Raw genomic sequence first — 22,987 nt, forward strand, 5'->3', positions numbered from 1 at the left:
TTCCATGATACTCCAACCACCTCCCCCATACTTTCGCATGATTTTTGGGGCATCCTCCAGGCTTGTACACAGCCTTCTCTTGTGTTGCGCACCGACCCATTGCCTGCTTCCAGGGACCTATTGGAGGAGGAGAGGGCATCCTCCCGCATTTAGCTGTATCACTCTTTGCCAGTGCCACCTATTCCTCACTAAAGGCTTAACCACACTGGCGAAAATGTTGCCCCGCCAGTAGAGCTGCTACTAAGGCTCGTGGAGAAGGCTGGGATGCTAGTAGGATCAGTAGAACTCGGTGTTCTATTTGGTGGAGCAGATGTCAGTTTTGGTGATCTTGTGCGCTGTCACTAACACTATCTCTGGCCTTGATGTCTAATCAGTTGCTACTGTATGATCTTGAGAAGTTTGCGTTTGTACACCTGACACTGTGCAAGATCTTTATCTCCAGGATTCTTGCAATGTGCAATATTTGTTGAACCCGACGCCCCTTCTGTGCCCAGGATAGGCTATATTAATAGAGTTGCTTACTATATATATATATTTTTTTCTATAGGTCAAATCGCCCAAAAACCTATTATTATATTTACAATGTGCGTTTGTTAGTGCATCACATCAGAGAATTTATTTATTTTCTTGAATCACTCACAGTTGCAAACTGAAAAGCTTCAAGGCATTCAATTTTTTAGTGGCTAAGAGAAGAGAAGCACAGAGTGACAATGTGACCTCTCTAATAACACAGAGTTTGGTCAAATATATTAACCAGGATCCAAACCCCTGTTCCTTGATCCCTAAGACTGCATTTTGGCTACTAGCTGACATTTTCACTGACAAAGAGTCTTCTTGGTGAAGCACTTACATGCAAGGGGTTGTGCAGATGCTAACCTAATAGTTGGTACCTGCTGGGACTAGGGTTTTCTGTGGGGACAAAGTCAGGTCTTTTCTTTGAATACAATGCCTTTCTTCTCCAGAATAGAGGTGAATGCCTGAGTGTAAAGATGTATGTATAGGAAAGATAGGTGATTGACTGCATAGATGGCAGAGGCCACCGTGCTTGTAGTTACATTGATAACAGCATGCTGCTGCCCCCTCTATATGCTGCTGCTGCATACTCATTCATGCACTCACTTATCTAATCATCTGTCTGTACTCTCTTCTCTAACTATTCAGCCATCCATTGCTTTATTATCATATTCATCACTCAACCATACACACAACCCCTACAGTCATTTAAGTAGAACTTTCAGATGTTAAAAAAAAAAAACAGGCCCCCTGGCTTTGCCAATCCTTGTTTTGTTTGTTTCTGGCTAGAGGCAGCTTTGGCTGTCTGATGTGTGTTCTAATAAGGCCAGTGTAGTGCTAAGGCATTTAGGGGATGATTACAGTGGACTATTGACTTTATAGTATGGCTTTGGTGATGTGGACAAATTAATTCCTTACTGCACACGCAGCCAACACATTTTTCAGCACTAAAAGCAGCTTCTCCAGTATTGGCAACGGCTTCACACCAGATCCTTGGCTATGTCAGTGCTTGTTTAGAACGGGTGTTTGTACTGGGTGGGCCTATGATCGAGTGTAGCAGCATATGGGACAAGTAAAAAGGAACAAGATGTCCATAGCAGCACACTTTTTATTGAAATAACAGAGGTATTGACGGAGAGAACCCATTTCACCAAGAGTAGTACAGATAACACAGGTGAGTAGCTCATCTAAAGGTTGCCTCATCTTTATTTTCCGCTTAATTATTGTTGTCATGTAAAATATCAATTGTGGGTAAACTAAGTGATGCTTCAGATGCACAACTCCACCTACAGTAAAAAAAACTGTAACCCATGTGAATACTTGTAATTATGTCCATTGGGTAGTGGTTCTGGTAAGTAGATGGATAAATGCTCTTTCTCAGTTATTTTATCGAACGTCTGCAAATGGACTGTAGGAAAGTACCATCTTGCCTGGCATGTTACCACCATTTTTACTTGTGTGTCAGTTTGTTTTTGCAATCTCACTGGGATCCTGCTAGCCAGGACCCCAGTGCTCATACGTTGTGGCCTGAATGTGTTCCCTGTGTGGTGCCTAACTGTGTCACTGAGGCTCTGCTGACCAGAACCTCAGTGCTTATGCTCACTCTGTCTTTAAAATTGCCACTGCTGGCTAGTGACCATTTTTACCAATTCTGATTGGCACACTGGAACACCCTTATAATTCCCTAGTAAATGGTACCTAGGTACCCAGGGTATTGGGGTTCCAGAAGATCCCTATGGGCTGCAGCATTTCTTTTGCCACCCATAGGGAGCTCAGAACTTCTTACACAGGACTACTACTGCAGCCTGAGTGAAATGACATCCACGTTATTTCACAGCCATTTTTAACTGTACTTAAGTAACTTATAAGTCACCTATATGTCTAACCCTCACTTAGTGAAGGTTAGGTGCAAAGTTACTAAGTGTGAGGGCGCCCTGGCACTAGCCAAGCTACCCCCACATAGTTCAGGGCAATTTCCCCGAACTTTGTGAGTGCGGGGACACCATTACACACGTGCACTACATATAGGTCAATAACTATATGTAGCTTCACAATGGTAACTCCGAATATGGCCATGTAACATGTCTAAGATCATGGAATTGTCCCCCCATGCCAAATCTGGTATTGAGGTGCCAATCCCATGCATCCCTGGGGCTCCAGCATGGACTCCCGGGTACTGCCAAACTAGCTCTCTGGGGTTCTTACTGCAGTTACCGCTGCTGCCAACCCACAGACAGGCTTCTGCCCTCTTTGGGTCTGGGCAGCCCAGTCCCAGGAAGGCAGAACAAAGGATTTCCTTTGAGAGAGGGTGTCACACCCTCTCCCTTTGGAAATAGGTGTTAAGGGCCTAAGAGGAGTAGCCTCTCCTGGCCTCTGGGAATGCTTTGAAGGGCACAGATGGTGCCCTCCTTGCATAAACCAGTCTACACCAGTTCAGTGATCCCTCAGCCCCTGCTCTGGTGCGAAACTGGACAAAGGAAAGGGGAGTGACCACTCCCCTGTCCATCACCACCCCAGGGGTGGTGCCCAGAGCTCCTCCATTGTGTCCCGGACCTCTGCCATTTTGTGACTGATGCTCATAACAACACTCTTAGCCACCCCATGGCTGTTTTGAATCTCAACTGGGGGGGGATTACTGGTCCAAAGAAAGTTATGGTAGCCACTGATTTACCTGTAGATTGCTTACTAGGCAATGATTTGGAAACATCAGCTTGGGCTGAAGTGGAGTTGGAGGCTCATGCAGCAATGCTGGGCATTCCTGGGCATATCTTTGCTTTGACAAGGGCTCAGGCCAAGAAGCAAAGAGGACAGAGAAACTTGGATCCTGGAACAATGGACCAAGTGCTCCCAAAAGCTAGGGGTAGAAAGGGTAAATCCTTGCCCACTATCCCTCCCTCTCCAGAAGATTCCCCTTTTGAGGAAGAGGAATCCTCTCCCTGTGCAGAACCTACACCAGATGAGCTGGCAGCAGACACAGCTGAGCTTTTGGGTGCGGGTGGGCTGCTAGGGAAGAGCTGAGTGTGGCACAGCAGAAATGTCCCACACTAGAGGGTTTGAGACAGCAAGCTGTCAAACAGCAGAATGGGGATGTCACTGATAGCCATAAGGTGTATTGGGAAGACAACCTCCTTTATACTGAGTCAAGGGGACCTAAACCTGGATCTGCCAGGAGATTGGTTATCCCTTTGCAGTATAGGGAGTTTCTTCTAACCTTGGCACAGGACATTCCTTTGGCTGGGTATTTGGGCCACAGTAAAACTTGGGACTAGCTTGTTCCATTGTTTCATTGGCCTCATATGTCAGAGGACACTAAAGAGTCTTATCACTCTTGTGTGACCTGCCAAACCAGTGGCAAAACTAGTGGCACATCTAAGGCCCCCTTAATTCCACTCCCAGTGGTTGGGGTACCCTTTGAAAGGGTAGGGGTTGACATAGTTGGCCCTCTTGACCCTCCAACAGCTTCAGGCAATAGGTTCATCCTTGTGGTGGTGGACCATGCCACTAGGTATCCTGAAGCAATTCCCTTAAGGACCACTACAGCTCCTGCAGTGGCAAAGGCCCTCCTGGGAATCTTTTCCAGGGTGGGCTGCCCTAAGGTAGTGGTGTCAGACGGGTAGTAACTTCATGTCTGCATAGTTCAAGCCTATGTGGAAGGAGTGTGGTGTAACTTATAAGTTCACTACTCCTTATCATCCACAGACAAATGGTCTGGTTGAGAGGTTTAATAAAACTCTCAAAGGTATGATTATGGGAACTCCCTGAAAAACTCAGAAGGAGATGGGATGTCCTTTTGCCATGCCTCCTTTTTGCTTACAGGGAGGTACCCCAAAAAGGAGTGGGCTTTAGCACCTTTGAACTCCTCTTTGGGCACCCTGTAAGAGGTCCCCTTGCACTTGGGAAGGAGGGTTGGAAACAACCTTTAAAAGCTCCAAAGCAAGACATTGTAGACTTTGTACTTGGCCTAAGATCCAGAATGGCTGAGTACATGAAAAGGGCCAGTAAAAATCTTCAGGCCAGCCAAGAGCTCCAAAAACAGTGGCATGACCAGAAGGCTGTCCTGACCCAGTACCACCCAGGACAGAAGGTTTGGGTATTGGAGCCTGTGGCCCCAAGAGCACTCCACGACAAATGGAGTGGACCCCATCTCATTGTTGAAAAGAAGGGTGAGGTTACCTACTTGGTAGACCTGGGCACTGCCAGGAGTCCTCTTAGGGTGCTCCATGTCAATTGCCTAAAACCCTACTGTGACAGGGCTGACTTAACCCTGCCCATGGCACCTGATGAGGGACAGGAAGAAGAGAGTGACCCTCTCCCTGATCTCTTCTCCACCATTGAAGCTGGTGGCTTAGTGGAGGGAGTAGTGCTTGCACATTGCCTTACTGCTGAGCAGAAGGACAACTGTATACATCTCCTAGGCCAACTTTCAGACCTCTTCTCACTGATACCACTACCTTGTGTGAGCACACAATCAATACTGGAGACAGTTTACCTATCACAAGTAAGCTTTATAGGCAGCCTGATCATGTCAGGGATTGCATAAAACAGGAGGTACAGAAAATGCTGGATTTAGGAGTGATTGAGCCTTCAGAAAGCCCATGGGCTAGCCCAGTGGTGCTTGTCCCAAAACCTCACAGTAAGGATGTTAAAAGAGAAATGAGGTTTTGTGTTGACTATAAAGGACTCAATGAAGTAACCAAAACTGATGCTCACCCTATACCCAGGGCAGATGAGCTAATAGATACACTGGCTTCTGGCAATTATCTAAGCACTTTTGATTTAACTGCAGGGTATTGGCAGATTAAATTATCAGAAGATGCTAAACCTAAAACTGCATTTTCCACCATTGGAGGGCACTATCAGTTCACTGTGATGCCCCTTGGTTTGAAGAATGCACCTGCCACTTTTCAGAGGTTGGTGAACACAGTTCTGCAGGATTTGGAAGCTTTTAGTGCAGCATATCTAGATGATATAGCGGTCTTTAGCTCCACCTGGGATGAGCACGTGGTCCACATATGGAAAGTTTTGGAGGCCCTGCAAAAGGCAGGCCTCACTATCAAGGCTTCAAAGTGCCAGATAGGGCAGGGGAAAATGGCTTATCTGGGCCACATGGTAGGTGGGGAACAGATTACACCGCTGCAGGGGAAGATCAAGACCATTATGGAATGGGCTCCCCCTACAACTCAAACCCAGGTGAGAGCCTTCTTAGGCCTCACAGGGTACTACAGGAGGTTCATTAAGAACTATGGCTCCATTGCAGCTCCTCTTAATGATCTCACTAGTAAGAAGATGCCTAAAAAGGTATTGTGGACAGCTAGCTGTCAAAAGGCTTTTGATGAGCTCAAACAGGCCATGTGCTCTGCACCTGTCATAAAAAGCCCTTGCTACTCCAAGAAGTTCATAGTCCAGACGGATGCTTCTGAATTAGGAATTTGGGCAGTGCTATCGCATCTTAACACTGAGGGCCAGGGTCAACCTGTTGCTTTTATCAGCAGGAGGTTGACCCCTAGAGAAAAGCGTTGGTCCGCTATAGAGAGGGAGGCCTTTGCTGTGGTCTGGGCACTGAAAAAGTTGAGGCCACACCTGTTTGGTACTCACTTTATTGTTCAGACAGACCACAAACCTCTATTATGACTTAAACAAATGAAAGGTGAAAATCCTAAATTGTTGAGGTTGTTCACCTCCCTACAGGAAATGGACTATACAGTGGAACAAAGACCTGGGAGTTCCCACTCCAATGCAGATGGACTTTCCAGATATTTCCACTTAGACAATGAAGACTCATCTGGGCAAGGTTAGCCTTATTGTCCCTCGTTTGGGGGGGGGGGGGTTGTGTAGGAGTGTACCATCTTGCCTGGCATGTTACCCCCATTTTTACTTGTGTGTCAGATTGTTTTTGCCCGTCTCACTGGGATCCTGCTAGCCAGGACCCCAGTGCTCATACGTGGTGGCCTGAATGTGTTCCCTGTGTGCTGCCTAACTGTGTCACTGAGGCTCTGCTAACCAGAACCTCAGTGCTTATGCTCTCTCTCGGTCTTTAAAATTGTCACTGCAGGCTAGTGACCATTTTTACCAATTCTGATTGGCTCACTGGAACACCCTTATAATTCTCTAGTTTAAGGGACCTAGTTACCCAGGGTATTGGGGTTCCAGTAGATCCCTATGGGCTGCAGCATTTCGTTTGCCACCCATAGGGAACTCAGACCGTTCTTACACAGGACTGCCACTGCAGCCTGAGTGAAATAACGTCCACGTTATTTCACAGCCATTTTTCACTGCACTTAAGTAACTTATAAGTCACCTATATGTCTAACGCTCACTTAGTGAAGGTTACTTGCAAAGTTACTAAGTGTGAGGGCACTCTGGCACTAGCCAAGGTACCCCCACATAGTTCAAGGCAATTTCCCGGAACCTTTTGAGTGCGGGGACACCATTACACGTGTGCACTACATATAGGTCAATACCTATATGTGGCTTCACAATGCTAACTCTGAATATGGCCATGTAACATGTCTAAGATCATGGAATTGTCCCCTCATGCCAAATCTGGTATTGGGGTGCCAATCTCATGCATCCCCGGGGCTCCAGCATGGACCCCGGGTACTGCCAAACTACCTCTCTGGGGTTTTCACTGCAGCTACCGCTGCTGCCAACCCACAGACAGGCTTCTGCCCTCCTAGGGTCTGGGCAGCCCAGTCCCAGGAAGGCAGAACAAAGGATTTCCTCTGAGAGAGGGTGTTACACCCTCTCCATTTGGAAATAGGTGTCTCTGGGAATGCTTTGAAGGGCACAGGTGGTACCCTCCTTGCATAATCCAGTCTACACCGGTTCAGGGATGCCCCAGCCCCTGCTCTGGTGTGAAACTGGACAAAGGAAAGGGGAGTGACCACTCCCCTGTCCATCACCACCCCAGGGGTGGTGCCCAGAGCTCCTCCAGTGTGTCCAAGACCGCTGCCATCTTGAATGCAGAGGTGTGAGGGCACAATAGAGACCTCTGAGTGGCCAGTGGCAGCAGGTGACGTCAGAGACCCCTCCTGATAGGTGCTTACCTGACTAGGTGGTCAATCCTCCTCTGAGGGCTATTTAGGGTCTCTCCTGTGGGCTTCTCCTCAGATAACGAATGTAAGAGCTCACCAGAGTTCCTTTGTATCTCCCTCTTCGACTTCTACCAAGGATCGACCGCTGACTGCTCCAGGACGCCTGCAAAACCGCAACAAAGTAGCAAGGCGACTACCAGCAACATTGTAGCGCCTAATCCTGCTGGCTTTCTCGACTGTTTCCTGGTGGTGCATGCTCTGAGGGCTCTCTGCCTTCACCCTGCACTGGAAGCCAAGAAGAGATCTCCCGTGGGTCGACGGAACCTTCCGCCTGCTAACGCAGGCACCAAACTTCTGCATCACCTGTCCTCTGGGTCCCCTCTCATCGTGACGAGCATGGTCCCTGCAACACAGGAGCTGGATCCAAGTGACCCCGACAGTCCAGTGGTCCATCTGTCCAAATTGGGTGGAGGTAGGTCCTTGCCTCCCCATGCCAGACAGTAATCCTGTGTATTGTGTGATCTGCAGCTGCTAGGGCTTCTGTGCACTTTTGCAAGGAATCATTCGTGCACAGCACAGCCCAGGACCCCAGCACTCCGTCCTGCATTGCTCAGCTCGCTGAGTTGACCATCGGCTTCGTGGGACCCTCCTTTGTAGTGTTGAGACAACCGCCGTGCTCAGATTTCTTGAACCCTTGTTCTAGTGCTTCTGCGGTTGCTGCCTGCTTCTGCATGGACTCTCTGTGTTGCTGAGCGCCCCCTCTGTCTCCTCCTCCAAGGGGCGACCTCCTGGTCCTTTCTGGGCCCGAGCAGAACCCATTTTCTTCACCTGTGACCTTTGCAGTTAGCAAGGCCTGTTTGCTGTCTTTCTACATGGAAACTACTCTGCATCCAGCACGCTGTGGGACATCTTCTGTACAAAGGAGAAGTTCCTGGCATCTTTCGTTGTTGCACAGTCTTCAGCTTCTTCCACCCGGAGGCAGCCATTTTGCACCTTCACCTGGGGTTTAGTGGGCTCCTGCCCCCCCCCCCCGCCCCCGGACACTTTCGTAACTCTTGTACTTGGTCCCCTTCCTTTGCAGGTCCTCAGGTCCAGGAATCCATCTTCAGTGATTTGCAGTCAGTTGCTGTCTTTACAGAATCTCCTATCACGCCTTTAGTGTGTTTCTGGGGAAGTAGGGTAACTTTACTCCTACTTTTCAGGGTCTTGGGGTGGGGTATCTTGGACACCCTTAGTGTTTTCTTACACTCCCAGCGAAACACTACACTAGGCCTGGGGTCCCTAAGTGGTTCGCATTCCACTTTCTTAGTATATGGCTTGTGTTGCCCCTAGGCCTATTGCATCCTATTGTATTCTACAGTGTTTGCACTACTTTTCTAACTGTTTACTTAACCTGATTTTGGTTTGCGTGTATATTTTGTGTATTTTACTTACCTCCTAAGGGAGTATATCCTCTGAGATATTATTGGCACATTGTCACTAAAATAAAGTATCTTTATTTTTAGTAACTTTGAGTATTGTGATTCGTATGATATAGTGCTATATGATATAAGTGGTATAATAGGAGCTTTGCATGTCTCCTAATTCAGCCTAAGCTGCTCTGCTATATCTACCTCAATCAGCCTAAGCTGCTAGAAGACTACTAATCTACTAATGAGGGATAACTGGACCTGGCACAAGGTGTAAGTACCATCAGGTACCCACTATAAGCCAGGCCAGCCTCCTACATGGACACTTACCTACATCTGGCAAACAAAAATACCATTGTTTTTTCTCTGTGATTTTCACACATTTCGTTGAGAGTATCATAGATATAATGAAAACAAATTTCACAGTAATATAAAAACTGCATGTTCAACATTAATTTTAAAGCTGTATATCAAACGAGCATCTCAACAACTCCAGTCTTGTGAGATGCACTATTTAGGGGACGGAATGGCATTTGGAATGACATGAGGGGATATCCTTATATGTGGATGAACTACTAGTGTACGTTGCTTACCCTAATACATCCTTACACATTAATAGCCGTTATTGTGGTGTAGGTATGAACTGGGGAACCCTTTCCTTTTCCCCTTGGCAAGGGGACACCATCTTACCTAATGTCACGTATCTGCACTTAGTGACTTCTCAGGGCGTTTGTTATTTGGGGATTTTTGATAGAATGAATAGAGACATCATTATGGTTGACAACCTCGTTAGTAAGGGCCAGATGTATCATCACGGCCCTTTGCGAGTCGGAAATAGCGATTTTTAAGAAATCGCTATTTCCGACTCGCAAAGTGCCATGTATCACATTTGCGATTCGGTAATAGCGATTTCTTAAAAATCGCAAATGCTATTACTGAATCGCAAATTGCAATACCGGCCCCATTCGCAGCATTAATTGCGATTTCTGAACCAGAAATCGCAATTTTGGGAATACAAAAGCCCAGGGTGCTGGGGGCCCAAGGCCCCCTCTGCTGCACCCCAAAAATGTTTTGGGGGACAGGTAAGGTGCACACATGCCAAAAGGGCATGTGTGCTTTACATGTTCAATTTAAAAATGCATTTTAAATGCATTTTTAAATTTTGCACCAGGTTACCACCTGGTTTCATTTCATGGTATTTTGCATGTGCAAAATGCCATTCTGCGAAAAATCACAATTTGTGATTTTTTGCAGCATCACCTTGCGATGTGGATTTTGCGAATCGCAAATTGCGATTCGCAAAACCAGGTCACAACGCAAGAAATCGCAATTTTTGCGATTTCTTATTTGTGGTCTGCGAATGCCTTTCATGCATCACAGACCACTGTTTTGCACTCGCAAACGGCCGAATTTTGCGATTCGCACCGTTTGCAAGTGCAAAAAAATTTCATACATCTGGCCCCTAAGTGCCTTAGTCCAACTCACGAAGGATGTGCACTAAGGGAGGATTCTTCCCCTCCCCCTGCTGAGCTGCATTGCCCTCCTTAAAATGACTGCCCTTTCTTAATTTCTTGAGGTTTGCAGAATGCTTCATTTACGGGTTCCCGTTAAATTATTTATGAAACATGAGGCTGTGTTTCACATTCTACTCAGGATTGGGGTTAGCCATAGAATGTTGCTGGCCTCCCTCAGTAAAGGAATTTATGATGTTAGAATGTCTCTTCCAGGATTATTAGGCACCCTACTTAGTAGTTTTAAATGCCATGGTCTTTTTTCCCCCAACAAGAGCCTTCCTTGACTATTGATAGGTTGTTCTGCTTTCCTTCTTATCTCGTAATCAGAGCTTACAGAACATATCAGGAATGCACTTCTGAGTTCAAAGAAGACCTTTATTGTTGTTAATTCTTCCCCACCCACAAGTTCGTAAGAGACAAATTAATAGATTTCAAGCACACGTTCAATGAAAACAAAATATATCACAGTTGCAATATACACAGCAGGTTATATTTATAAGATATTGAATGCAAACCAAAACAAATACTTCACTGTGTGAGAAACTGTTTACAGCTTCATCTTTCTGGGGTCTGCAAGTTGATGACTCCGGTCAACTACGAGAAAGAGATTTCCCACACGGGAGACTGGCAACTGGCGCCAAGTTCCAGTCCGAAGTCAGGCAGAAAAATAATCTAATTCTCTGAAGCCCTGAGACATCCGTTACAAAAGCATGCCCCCTCCTCTCAGACTCGGGAAAACTACGCAAGCCTTTGGAGACTGGCCAGATCTCCTAGACTGCTCCTCCTCCCAAGCCTGAGCCGAAAGGAACAACACCAAATGTACCCTCTCTTATCAGGTCTAGTCTGGTGTGAGAAAAACAGTTTGGTTCATCTTGTGGAAAAAACACAGCTTGGAAAAATACAGCTTGGATTCTCAACTGCAATGTCTAACTCCACGTTAAAGGCAATAGGCAGCTAAGCTAAATATCCAATGTAATGTCTAATGTCATGTCAAAGCCAATAGGCAGCTGAGCTGAATACAAAATGTAAGGTCTAATATCATGTCAAAGCCAATAGGCAGCTAAGCTGAATACAAAATGCAATGTATAATATCATGTCAAAGCCAATAGGCAGCTAAACTGAATACAGCATGTCAAAGCCAATAGGCAGAATACAGAAAGTAATGGTTAATGCAATGTCAAAGCCAATAGGCAGCTAAACTGAATACAGAAAGTAATGGCTAATGCCATGTCAAAGCCAATAGGCGGCTAAACTGAATACAGAAAATAATGGCTAATGCCATGTCAAAGCCAATAGGCGGCTAAACTGAACAAAACATACAATGTGCTACTGGTGAACATTGAGCAACTAATATGCGCAGTGGTGAAACACAAAGTCATTGGTCAAACTTAATCAATAGCATCACATTCCACCCTTTGACCAATGAATTTTTGTTTCACATATCTCTTGTTTCAAACAAAAAACAAAAAAAAACATCAGCACAAAAAAAAACATTATCAGCAAGTCAGATTTGAATGATCAAAGCAATCCCTGTAAAGCAATGGAAGTGGATTAACATACAGATCTCATAACCTTTCACATCAGATACATCTAAACAGAAACGACTGAAACGTTTATACTCTGAATGAGATTATGGTGTCTCTAAAATAGCAATTTGATGTTCTATTCATGTAAAGGTGAATGCAATCAAACAAGTTGAACTTGAGCTGAAGGCGCCATTTGCGCAAAATAGATCCATGGTGCTCGCACTTTACTCAGCCAGGTTCAGGTTGGGGGTTCGGTCCCTTCCCCGACCCCACACGCACACACCCGAAGGGGGATCACACAGCACACTCAGGGACAGTGGCGAAACGTGGTAGGATCTGCAAAAGAAAAAAGTATGACTTTTCTTGCAAATAACATTTGTCATTTGAAATGTACCCTTCCTCTTTTCCCTGTTTTATAATCAGCAGGACATTTTTAGGGCCCTTTGTTATAATTTCTGCAGGTTCTGGAGGGTCACTTGGGGCTTCAACCCACACCTCAGCACTGAGGTTTTTATCTGCTGCACCATAGCTTCCCTTTTCTTGCACCATCAGAAGGGCTGGGGCAGACTCATTCTTTACCAAACCTCCATTCACTGCACTTTTGACAAGTTGGGCCATTTTGTCTCCAATTTGTATGAATAAATCAGATTATTTTCTAGTTATCAGCATAATTTCGATTTCTCCTTGGTAATTTGCAGCAATCATTCCCCCTAAAACCTGCTCAATTTGCCATTTCTGTCCTGGTAACTTTCCTCTCCCCAACTGCTCTGTGACTGCTTGCATGAGAGATTGCTTTTGTGCGTGCTGCACAGTTTTTATCAAATCTAGGGGAATGTGCATCCCTCTCATCTCTGCCCACCTGTAAGTGGCTTTTTCTCCCAGCTGTTCACATTTCTGGCGCACCCACTTAGCCATCCCCACTAAGTCAGAATTCTGGGTGTACACTTCTCTCTCTGAATTATTCTCTTTAACATCTGCAAGGAAATTGAACCAGTTAGGTGCAAGCCATGTGGAAAACCAAACGACTAACCCATTGGCAATTAACCAAGAATCAGTGTAAAAATGACACATCTCACGTAGCTCTTGCTTTAAAATCTGACACACATTGTACAACACTGTTCCTTCTCCTGTGCCATAAAACAACATTTCAGTCAATGAATCATTAGTAAAACAAACATGCTTTTTATCTTCAGTGGACACGAATTCAAATGGTGCACACAATTTCACTAGTGACTCTTTTACCTGTGGTACTCTAGCCCTGTCTTGCAAGTACCAGATCCAATGTATGATCCTAGCTAGGGGCACTATGTTTCCCTCTTGCACTGCGCAGAAACCTAAAGTCTGAATTATTTCATTTGCCAAATCACAAGCGCGCAGCTGCATATAATTTTTCCCAGTGACCATATACCAAAGTGTTAGGATTTCACTCAGATGAGGGCTATTCTGTTTCCAAAAATCAAACAAGCTAATGAAACTTGGTGTCTCTTGCTTAGTGCAAACAGTAAGAAACTCTAAAATCTTTTGTTTTACTTCATTTTGCAATGGTAACTCGTAAATCACATTCTGAGCTCGGTCTTTCGTGTTATCAGTTAAGGAATGCACTTTGACTGCCAAAAAACCTGGCTCACACGGAGGCTCAGAGCAGCTCGAAGCTGTCTTAACCCCCTCATTACTGGAATGGGAAAAGAAAGATTCTTCTAAAACAGCATTTTTATAACTTTCAGCATTATCTTGAATTAATGTATTCTGGCTAATTTGCTCACGTAAATTCTCATTTTCATGTTCCAACTGCCTACATTTCTCCTGTATTTCTCTGTAAGCAGATAAAAGTATCCAAACCCTTCTGTCAAAAACAAAAGGAACATCACTTCCAAAAGGCACATTTTCTAAATATGCTTCATCACAACAAAACATGTTTCTCAAAGCACTATCAGACAGTTTAACTACACGTGCATTTTCAAACATGGTCTGCCGTGCTTCTGTAATTCTCCAAACAACAAAAAAACAATGACACTTTTAAATTGTGCACGTAGAAATCTATAATTCGCCTCTAGCCCCACTTCTGGTACCAAAATGTTCTGCTTTCCTTCTTATCTCGTAATCAGAGCTTACAGAACATATCAGGAATGCACTTCTGAGTTCAAAGAAGACCTTTATTGTTGTTAATTTTTCCCCACCCACAAGTTCGAAAGAGACAAATTAATAGATTTCAAGCACACGTTCAATGAAAACAAAATATATCACAGTTGCAATATACACAGCAGGTTATATTTATAAGATATTGAATGCAAAGCAAAACAAATACTTCACCGTGTGAGAAACTGTTTACAGCTTCATCTTTCTGGGGTCTGCAAGTTGATGACTCCGGTCAACTGCGAGAAAGAGATTATCTACCCACACGGGAGACTGGCAACTGGCGCCAAGTTCCAGTCCGAAGTCAGGCTGAAAAAGAATCTAATTCTCTGAAGCCCTGAGACATCCGTTACAAAAGCGTGCCCCCTCCTCTCAGACTCGGGAAAACTACGCAAGCCTTTGGAGACTGGCCAGATCTCCTAGACTGCTCCTCCTCCCAAGCCTGAGCCGAAAGGAACAACACCAAATGTACCCTCTCTTATCAGGTCTAGTCTGGTGTGAGAAAAACTGTTTGGTTCATCTTGTGGAAAAAACACAGCTTGGAAAAATACAGCTTGGATTCTCAACTGCAATGTCTAACTCCACGTTAAAGGCAATAGGCAGCTAAGCTAAATATCCAATGTAATGTCTAATGTCATGTCAAAGCCAATAGGCAGCTGAGCTGAATACAAAATGTAAGGTCTAATATCATGTCAAAGCCAATAGGCAGCTGAGCTGAATACAAAATGCAATGTATAATATCACGTCAAAGCCAATAGGCAGCTAAACTGAATACAGCATGTCAAAGCCAATAGGCAGAATACAGAAAGTAATGGCTAATGCCATGTCAAAGCCAATAGGCGGCTAAACTGAATACAGAAAGTAATGGCTAATGCCATGCCAAAGCCAATAGGCGGCTAAACTGAATACAGAAAATAATGGCTAATGCCATGTCAAAGCCAATAGGCGGCTAAACTGAACAAAACATACAATGTGCTACTGGTGAACATTGAGCAACTAATATGCGCAGTGGTGAAACACAAAGTCATTGGTCAAACTTGATCAATAGCATCACATAGGTATCCTCTGGAACGAGGGGATGCTTAGTGCTGCCAATTGGAGGTTCTCATATGGCCTCTCCACCCATATCAGGGAAGCTGTACACACTTGGAAGGCCACTACTGCAGCTACTAGATGTAAATGGATCACGAGTCCGAAGATCCCACTGTGGGACACAGCTTTGCTGGGTGACCCAAGAGTCTCAAGTAACTTTGCGGGTGGGACTTGATTAGAAACTCTAAAGTGGGTGATGTGTGGGATGAGATTAGTTTGAAAACCCCTTACAGGTTTCAGCCTCCCAACAAAATGTACATTTTGAAACATGCCATGCACAAATAAGGTGTTAACCAATGGGATCTGCAGAGCACCTCCCGATTCAAACAGAGTGCTGTACCAACTGCTAGTGAAGAATCCAATATTATTTCTATGTGAAACAGTTTTCAGTAAAGCTCCAGACACGCTTACTACAATCTAGAATAAAAAGCAAGAGACTGTAGGCACACTAAGGCCCTCATTACGACCGCAGCGGTTCGAGGACCATTGCAGTGTAGGTGGCGGTCTCACCGCTATATAATGAGCATGGCGGTGTGGCCGACTGGAAATAGCCACACCACCGGCAGTGCAGGTGGACCGCTGCGGCCAGCAGGGACTTTCTCTGGGCCAGCGGCATGCCGTACACCACTGGCCATATTACAAGGGTGCAAACCGCCAGCGTTTTCGTAGCGGTCACCCTGCCATGAAAACCCTGATGGAAGCGCACCCTACAACAGGAAAAACCATTCCTGTCGCACCTACACACACCCCCACACCAATGCACACCCATACAGACACACGCACACCACAAACGTACACTTTTCGCAACCCCCCCCGCATTATAGTCGGCCCACCTACCTGTCTGGACCACACAGTGTCCCACGTCGAGGAGGCCATCTGGGAGGGGGTAGATGAAGGCACCCCATTGGTTGGTGTACGGTGGTGCAAACCGCCAATGGTTCACCACAGTGCAGTGACCGCTGTGCAGTGATTTGCCACATAATATGGCGGGTAGATCATGACGTCGTGGCGGTGCTGGTGGTGGGACCACCTCTCTCCCGCCCTGGTGGTCTTCGTAATCCGACCGTATTTGGGCAGTCTCCCGTGTTTGTCTCGTTATGCGGCGGTCAGGAGCCCACGATCACTGGCGGTATTTTGGCAGACGCGAGCACAGCGGTCATGCCTAAATACCACCGAACATGTAATGAGGCCCTAAGTGTAGAATACTGGTGTACAGCGAAATTATGCCCCAGGAAGGAGCCAATTCTGTCATGGTTTATGCTGATTCAATTGCAATTAATTTATAGGGTATACTACAAATAAACGTAGTTACTCAGGATGAGATTCATTGTAAAACGACATACGTTTCTCTGTACTCTGTGGCAGAGTTCATCGATAAAGGTGTTCTGGGAAACGTGAAGAGATATCGAAGTACAGTCCTGGGATCCTTGGGCCAGACTATTTAGAGAACTGCATTGCCGGAAGTGTGGGGAAAAGTCTGCAACTTGGGAATTCAACAAACTTTTCTTTACCACTATTTGGATCGGAGCTTGACAAGACTAAGCATTGATCAACTCGGGGGAATCTGACTTTCTTCAGAGATGGACACAGAACTCAGGCATGCACCTTTGTATGAGAAAGTATACAGTGCAAGTCCGGGTTACCCGAAAAAGCTTTACAAAATTTGACACTTCTGGCAGATATACTTTGGCCTCCTATAGATTCCTTGATCCCTTAAAGCCTCTACTCCCTTCCATGATAGATGCGCCCTGCCAAAGTATTGTATGCTCCCACATGGTCCTTATATGATGTTAGCGCAGGAATTGACTGTTCTGTCTTTTAATCGTTCCGGGATTAACCTTTATTTAGTGTCTTGGAGATTTTGTTTGGAATTTTCCCGCTGTATGAGTACCAAGAGGAAGTAGTCTTTGATCATCTTTGTCTCTGAAACAATACAGAGTGAACCCAGATGCTACATCGTGTATTAATTAGCAGAAAAATACAATGTCGTACACCTTCACCATCTTGGGAATCACTTTTAACACACCTGCAGTTTGCACTCTATTCATGGTAAAAAAAAAAAAAAAAAAGACATTTAACTCATTTCATTAATTTCTTCACAGAACCACGCTACGGAGCTGGAATGTATTTTACCAGATCTGTTAAAGGTCTCCAAGCCATTAACAAGCAGATGTCCGTTCCGGATCAATATGTTTACATCTTCCAAGCTGAAGTAATCACAGGCTCCTTCACCAGGGGCAAAGAGTCGTTCATTGTGCCCCCTCCAGTAGGCCAAGATTACCTGGATTTGCATGACAGTGTTGTAGATGATACGACATCCCCAGAAACCTTTGTAATTTTTAACAGCAGCCAGGCCATGCCACTGTTCTTGTTTACTTGTAAAAGAAAATGATAGAAATATAAATCTAGAGTTCAGATCAGATATATCTTTACCGTAAGATCCATATTACGATTCATGTTAAAGCTTGCGAATTGTAGTTCGTAATAGCCGGTGCATCTTTCGATAAGCTTTGATGCTCTTAGAGAAGACATTAATTTTCATTGCATATGTTTTTCATAATTTTTTTTGTTCTCATACACCAAGTTTTTTGTTTGAAAATAGTTGTAGTCATTATAAAAAAGTATTAACGAGAGAGAAATGTATGTACAACACACTAAATTGTTTTAATATATATGTAAACACAAATCAAAGCGATTCCGCTTAAAATGAAATTGAACGTTGTTGTGTTTTATAACAGTGAAGCTACTAAGAACAACAGTAATACCCTTCACAAAAATGTTTAATCAAATAAAACGTATTAAAAGCTAATTGACTTCTGCCGCTCTTATTAGTTGCTTTGGTAATATGGATCTATGAACGTTAGTTTTACACACGTCTGATAAATGTATTTCTACTGACGTTTTTACATGACTTCTGCCCTCCAGTAGTCCTTTTGGCACTCTGTATTCACGGCTTTGATTTGGAGGGTCGCAGACAGCAGGAGCTCTGTAGTGTGTGTTCTGTGTGCGTGTAATAAAGAATTAAAAAAGAAGCATGCAGCTAAGAAAATTGGCCCTTTGCCTCAAAGTCTGACCACCATTTATTGTTTCTATGAAGTAGCTGCTTACACATGAGAGGGCCACCTGGTATGAGAAAAATATGATTCCAAGCCAGTAATACAATTATTAGTTATGATGACTCGTGTTTGTGAAAATCCCCTGTTTTTGAATATCATGTACACACTTGACTCAGAGTGGAATAATGTATGCTTCGGTCCAAAAGTAGCCCGGGACAGGAGCCATTGTGTGACAAGCTTGACATTAAATGCTGCTACTCGTTATCGTTGTACTCTTTTCCATAGGACTTATAACTTACCTTGATTATATATATTTAGTAGATAAAAAGAAGAACTGCCAGGAATAAATCATGCATCACTGTAAATCCCGGTAATTCATTTACTTTGAAACCTTTTCATTCTCTCCAAATATCTTCTTAACCAATCTACCTATGCATACCATTTCTTTCCCTCCTGCTTTGGAAGGTAGTAAACCCAATCCTTTGTATAAATTGCTTACGCTATCTGATTTGCTTCAAAGTCATTTTTGTTTATTGAAAGTGGCTCACATACTGAATGTTGCTGACGTCATCTTTAGTCAGTCTACATAACCCTTTTACAGTGTTGCTTAGCACTCTTGGCACCATCTGGAAGTGAAATGTGAATATATATGTATTTTATTTGGTGCTTTCAAAACTAGCAAAAATTTGTTATAAAAAAAGATCTGATCAGCTGTTTCGACTGTGGCATTGTGCAAAATTTCCTTTGGAAATGGAATGGGGAAATCGCTTTTTGGGACACCACCCCTTTTTCTTTGCCCCAGCTTGACAGAACCCCACAAGTTTCCGGAGGTGGCTAAACTCTTTTTTTGTAAAAGTTTGTGCAGATTTGATAAACAGCACCAAAGATATTAGCAAAACAAAACAAAAAATACTCTTTTTATGTAAAGTCTGTCCCAACTATAACTTTTATTTAGCAGTAGGTAGGCATGTCGAGTTTGGGGTCTAAAGAATTGTAATTCTAAACCTCTTTATTGGCAAAGTCAGATTTTAAGTCACAATTTTGAAAATGCCAGTTTTAGAAAGTTGGCATTTTTCTTTTCTGATCAGTTGATGCCTTCAGCCTGTTTCCTGAGTGGCATGACTAGGTGTAGCTGGCAGTTGGTCTTTGAGTATTGCTCTCAGACAGTGTGTCAGAGGGGAAATAGTAATTGGCAGGATGTTCTGTCTCTGACTTGACAGGGGGCGGAGCTATCACCTACCACACTTGCACATCACAAAGCTTCCGTCTAAGCACACTCAACAAAGGGTTTGACACTATTGTCTTTGATGCTAGAAAAACTGGGACCAGGGCAGGGAGGCAGAAAATTCCAAGCACCTCTGGGGGTGGAAGCCTCTAGAAACCTCTCGTACTTCAAAGTAGGCACCATGTATAAATAGTTAACCCTCAGACCCAACTCTTCAGTACACTCATGGACCTGTGGATATTACAGAAAACGCATTCTGTTCTGCCGCCAAAAGAACTGCTACCTTGCTGCCTGCCTGCTGAGAAGGAAGACAGGACTTGCTCCCTTCAGTAAAGTCTGTTGTGACTCTAAGGGTCAGGTGTCTCACTGCCTGTTCTGAGCTACAGTGATGTAACAAGCTCCAGAGGCCTCTCTGCAAGTGCCCAGCTGACTGCTGCCTGAATCTGCCCCAGCCCTGCTGGCCTCTGCTGGAGTGAGCTCCTGATCTCCGAGCGGTACCCACCAAGTCCTGGACCCTTGGTGTGGCATCAGTGTAGCACCTTCCCTGTTGTCCGCCATCGTGAAGTTTGCAGGGAACCAGACTCTTTGCTCTACAGCATCCACCAGCATCGACCGGCAACGCGAGCTTTGCACTTTGCGCTATAACATCAACAGCTCGCAATGACTGCCAACGTGAACCTCCAACAACAACTGTCTATTGTACTCTATTTTTCTAAAGTTTTCTTGTGTTGTGATTTCACTTATCTACTGTTTTATTTTTAACATGTCACAAGTGATGTGATTATGAGAACATAAGCAGTGCCCTTGGCCACGTGGATCATCGGTGGCCCTGCACCAAACCTTCTCACGCACCCAACCTCTGCTTGTGCCCACCTCAGCTGTGCAGTGTTTGGCAACGCTAAAAAACAAAAAATGCATTTCCTATGGAATGTCAGACCCAACTATAACTACACTGGTGTTAGAGTCACCAGTGTAATGTTATATATATATATATATATATATATATGTTCGATGGCATGTGTAGCTGCAGATACACATGCTGTGCACAGTCCGCCGTCTGGTGTTGGGCTCGGAGTGTTACAAGTTGTTTTTCTTCGAAGAAGTCTTTTCGAGTCACAAGACCGAGGGACTCCTCCCATTTCGACTCCATTGCGCATGGGCGTCGACTCCATCTTAGATTGTTTTTTTTCCGCCATTGGGTTCGGACGTGTTCCTTTTCGCTCCGTGTTTCGGGTCGGAAAGTTAGTTAGAATCTCGGAAAAAAACGTCGGTATTGTTTGTGTTCGGTATTGGGTTAGTTAGAACAAATCGACACCGAATTCAGAAGAGCTCCGGTGGCCCTTCGGGGTTTTTTCGATCCCCCGTCGGGGCCTGGTCGGCCCGGCCACACGTGACTACAAGGCTGATGGAACGGACCCCATTCCGCTTCTGCCCAAAATGCCATAACAAGTATCCGTATACGGATCAGCATCTGGTCTGTAACTTGTGCTTGTCTCCCGAGCACAAGGAAGATACTTGTGAAGCCTGTCGAGCGTTTCGGTCGAGAAAGACATTAAGAGACCGAAGAGCCAGAAGACTGCAAATGGCGTCGACGCCGAAAGGACAAGAGCGTTTCGAGGAGGAAGAAGAAGCTTTCTCCATCCACGAGTCGGACTCGGAAGAGCTTGAGGCCGAAGAAACGCCAAAAACCGTGAGTAAGACTCACGACAAGTCAACAAAAGCCCAGGGGACGCCACCGCCAACAGGCCATGGCTTAACCCGAAAAATAGGTGACCGACCATCGGCACCGAAAAAGGGCACGCTTGTGGTGAAGTCATCCGACTCAGGTCGAGATACCGCCACACAGCAACCTCGGACCCGAGACAGCGGCTCCGAAAAAATTCGGCACCGAGACAGCGGCACCGAAGACGTTCGGCACCGAGACACCACGCCGAAAATAAAAAAGGTTTCTTCTGAGCCTAAAAAGACATCCGAAAAAGTTTCGGTTCCGAAACATCCAGCCTCGGAGCCGAAAACAGGTTCCTACACAGAGGAACAAGGATTAACCTCCCAAATGCAAAAGCATAGATTTGGAGTGGAACTTGAAACTGTAGAGCCAGATTACACACAAAGAAGGCTCCACATTCATGAGGACACAGGGAAGATAACCACTCTTCCCCCCATTAAAATTAAAAGAAAACTTGCCTTTCAACAAAAGGACAAGCAGCCACAGGCAAAAGTGGCAAGGAAAACAACTCCACCACCGTCTCCACCACTATCAATACATGCATCACCAGTAACAACTCCACCACTGATGCACTCCCCAGCTCATACTACAATGAGTCAAGATGATCCCGATGCATGGGACCTTTACGACGCCCCAGTATCAGACAACAGCCCAGACTCGTACCCTGCAAGGACGTCGCCACCTGAGGACAGTACATCTTACACACAGGTGGTCGCAAGGGCGGCTGCTTTTCACAACGTCACCTTGCATTCCGAACCAATTGAGGATGACTTTTTGTTTAACACCCTATCATCCACCCATAGCCAGTACCAAAGCCTACCTATGCTCCCAGGAATGCTAAAACATGCCAAACAAATCTTTCAAGATCCTGTTAAAGGCAGAGCCATAACCCCAAGGGTGGAGAAAAAATACAAGCCACTGCCAACAGATCCCGTTTATATTACAACGCAATTGACACCGGACTCAGTAGTTGTCGGGGCAGCTCGTAAGAGAGCGAACTCTCATACCTCAGGGGACGCACCACCTCCAGACAAGGAGAGTCGTAAATTTGATGCTGCGGGCAAAAGGGTGGCAGCACAAGCAGCAAACCAATGGCGCATTGCCAATTCACAAGCACTTTTGGCAAGATATGATAGAGCTCATTGGGATGAGATGCAGCATTTCATAGAACACTTACCCAAAGAGTTCCGGAAAAGGGTGCAACAGGTGGTGGAAGAAGAACAAAGTATCTCAAATAATCAGATACGGTCTTCAATGGATGCAGCAGATACGGCTGCAAGGACAGTAAACACTGCAATTACAATAAGAAGGCACGCATGGCTGCGTACTTCGGGGTTCAAGCCGGAAATTCAACAAGCCGTGCTAAATATGCCCTTTAATGAACAGCAGTTGTTTGGGCCGGAAGTCGACACTGCTATTGAGAAACTCAAGAAAGACACTGATACAGCCAAAGCCATGGGCGCGCTCTACTCCCCACAGAGCAGAGGCACTTTTCGCAAAACACCTTTTAGGGGAGGGTTTCGAGGTCAACCAACAGAAACCACAACATCACAAGCAAGGCCCACTTACCAGAGCCAATATCAGCGGGGAGGTTTTCGGGGGCAATATAGAGGGGGCCAATTCCAGAAGAATAGGGGAAAGTTCCAAAGCCCCAAAACTCCTCAAAATAAACAGTGACTTACAAGTCACACAGCCCCATCACATAACACCAGTGGGGGGGAGACTAAGCCAATTTTACAAACATTGGGAGGAAATAACA

At 45.1% G+C, this 22,987-nt stretch overlaps 1 protein-coding gene across 4 annotated transcripts in view; it reads left to right on the plus strand.

Moving 5' to 3' along the window:
• PARP9 (poly(ADP-ribose) polymerase family member 9) overlaps nucleotides 1-18,030 on the plus strand; it is a 507,325-nt gene extending 489,295 nt beyond the window's left edge. For all 4 annotated transcript variants that reach the window (XM_069224307.1, XM_069224309.1, XM_069224306.1 and 1 more), the window contains one exon: nucleotides 17,324-18,030. In XM_069224307.1, the coding sequence (XP_069080408.1) occupies nucleotides 17,324-17,613 (290 nt within the window). In that variant the 3' untranslated portion in view covers nucleotides 17,614-18,030. The remainder of the gene's footprint in view (nucleotides 1-17,323) is intronic.
• The last annotated feature ends 4,957 nt before the right edge of the window (nucleotides 18,031-22,987 follow it).

The sequence above is a fragment of the Pleurodeles waltl genome, chromosome 3_1, assembly GCF_031143425.1.
Source record: "Pleurodeles waltl isolate 20211129_DDA chromosome 3_1, aPleWal1.hap1.20221129, whole genome shotgun sequence".
NCBI lineage: Eukaryota > Metazoa > Chordata > Amphibia > Caudata > Salamandridae > Pleurodeles > Pleurodeles waltl.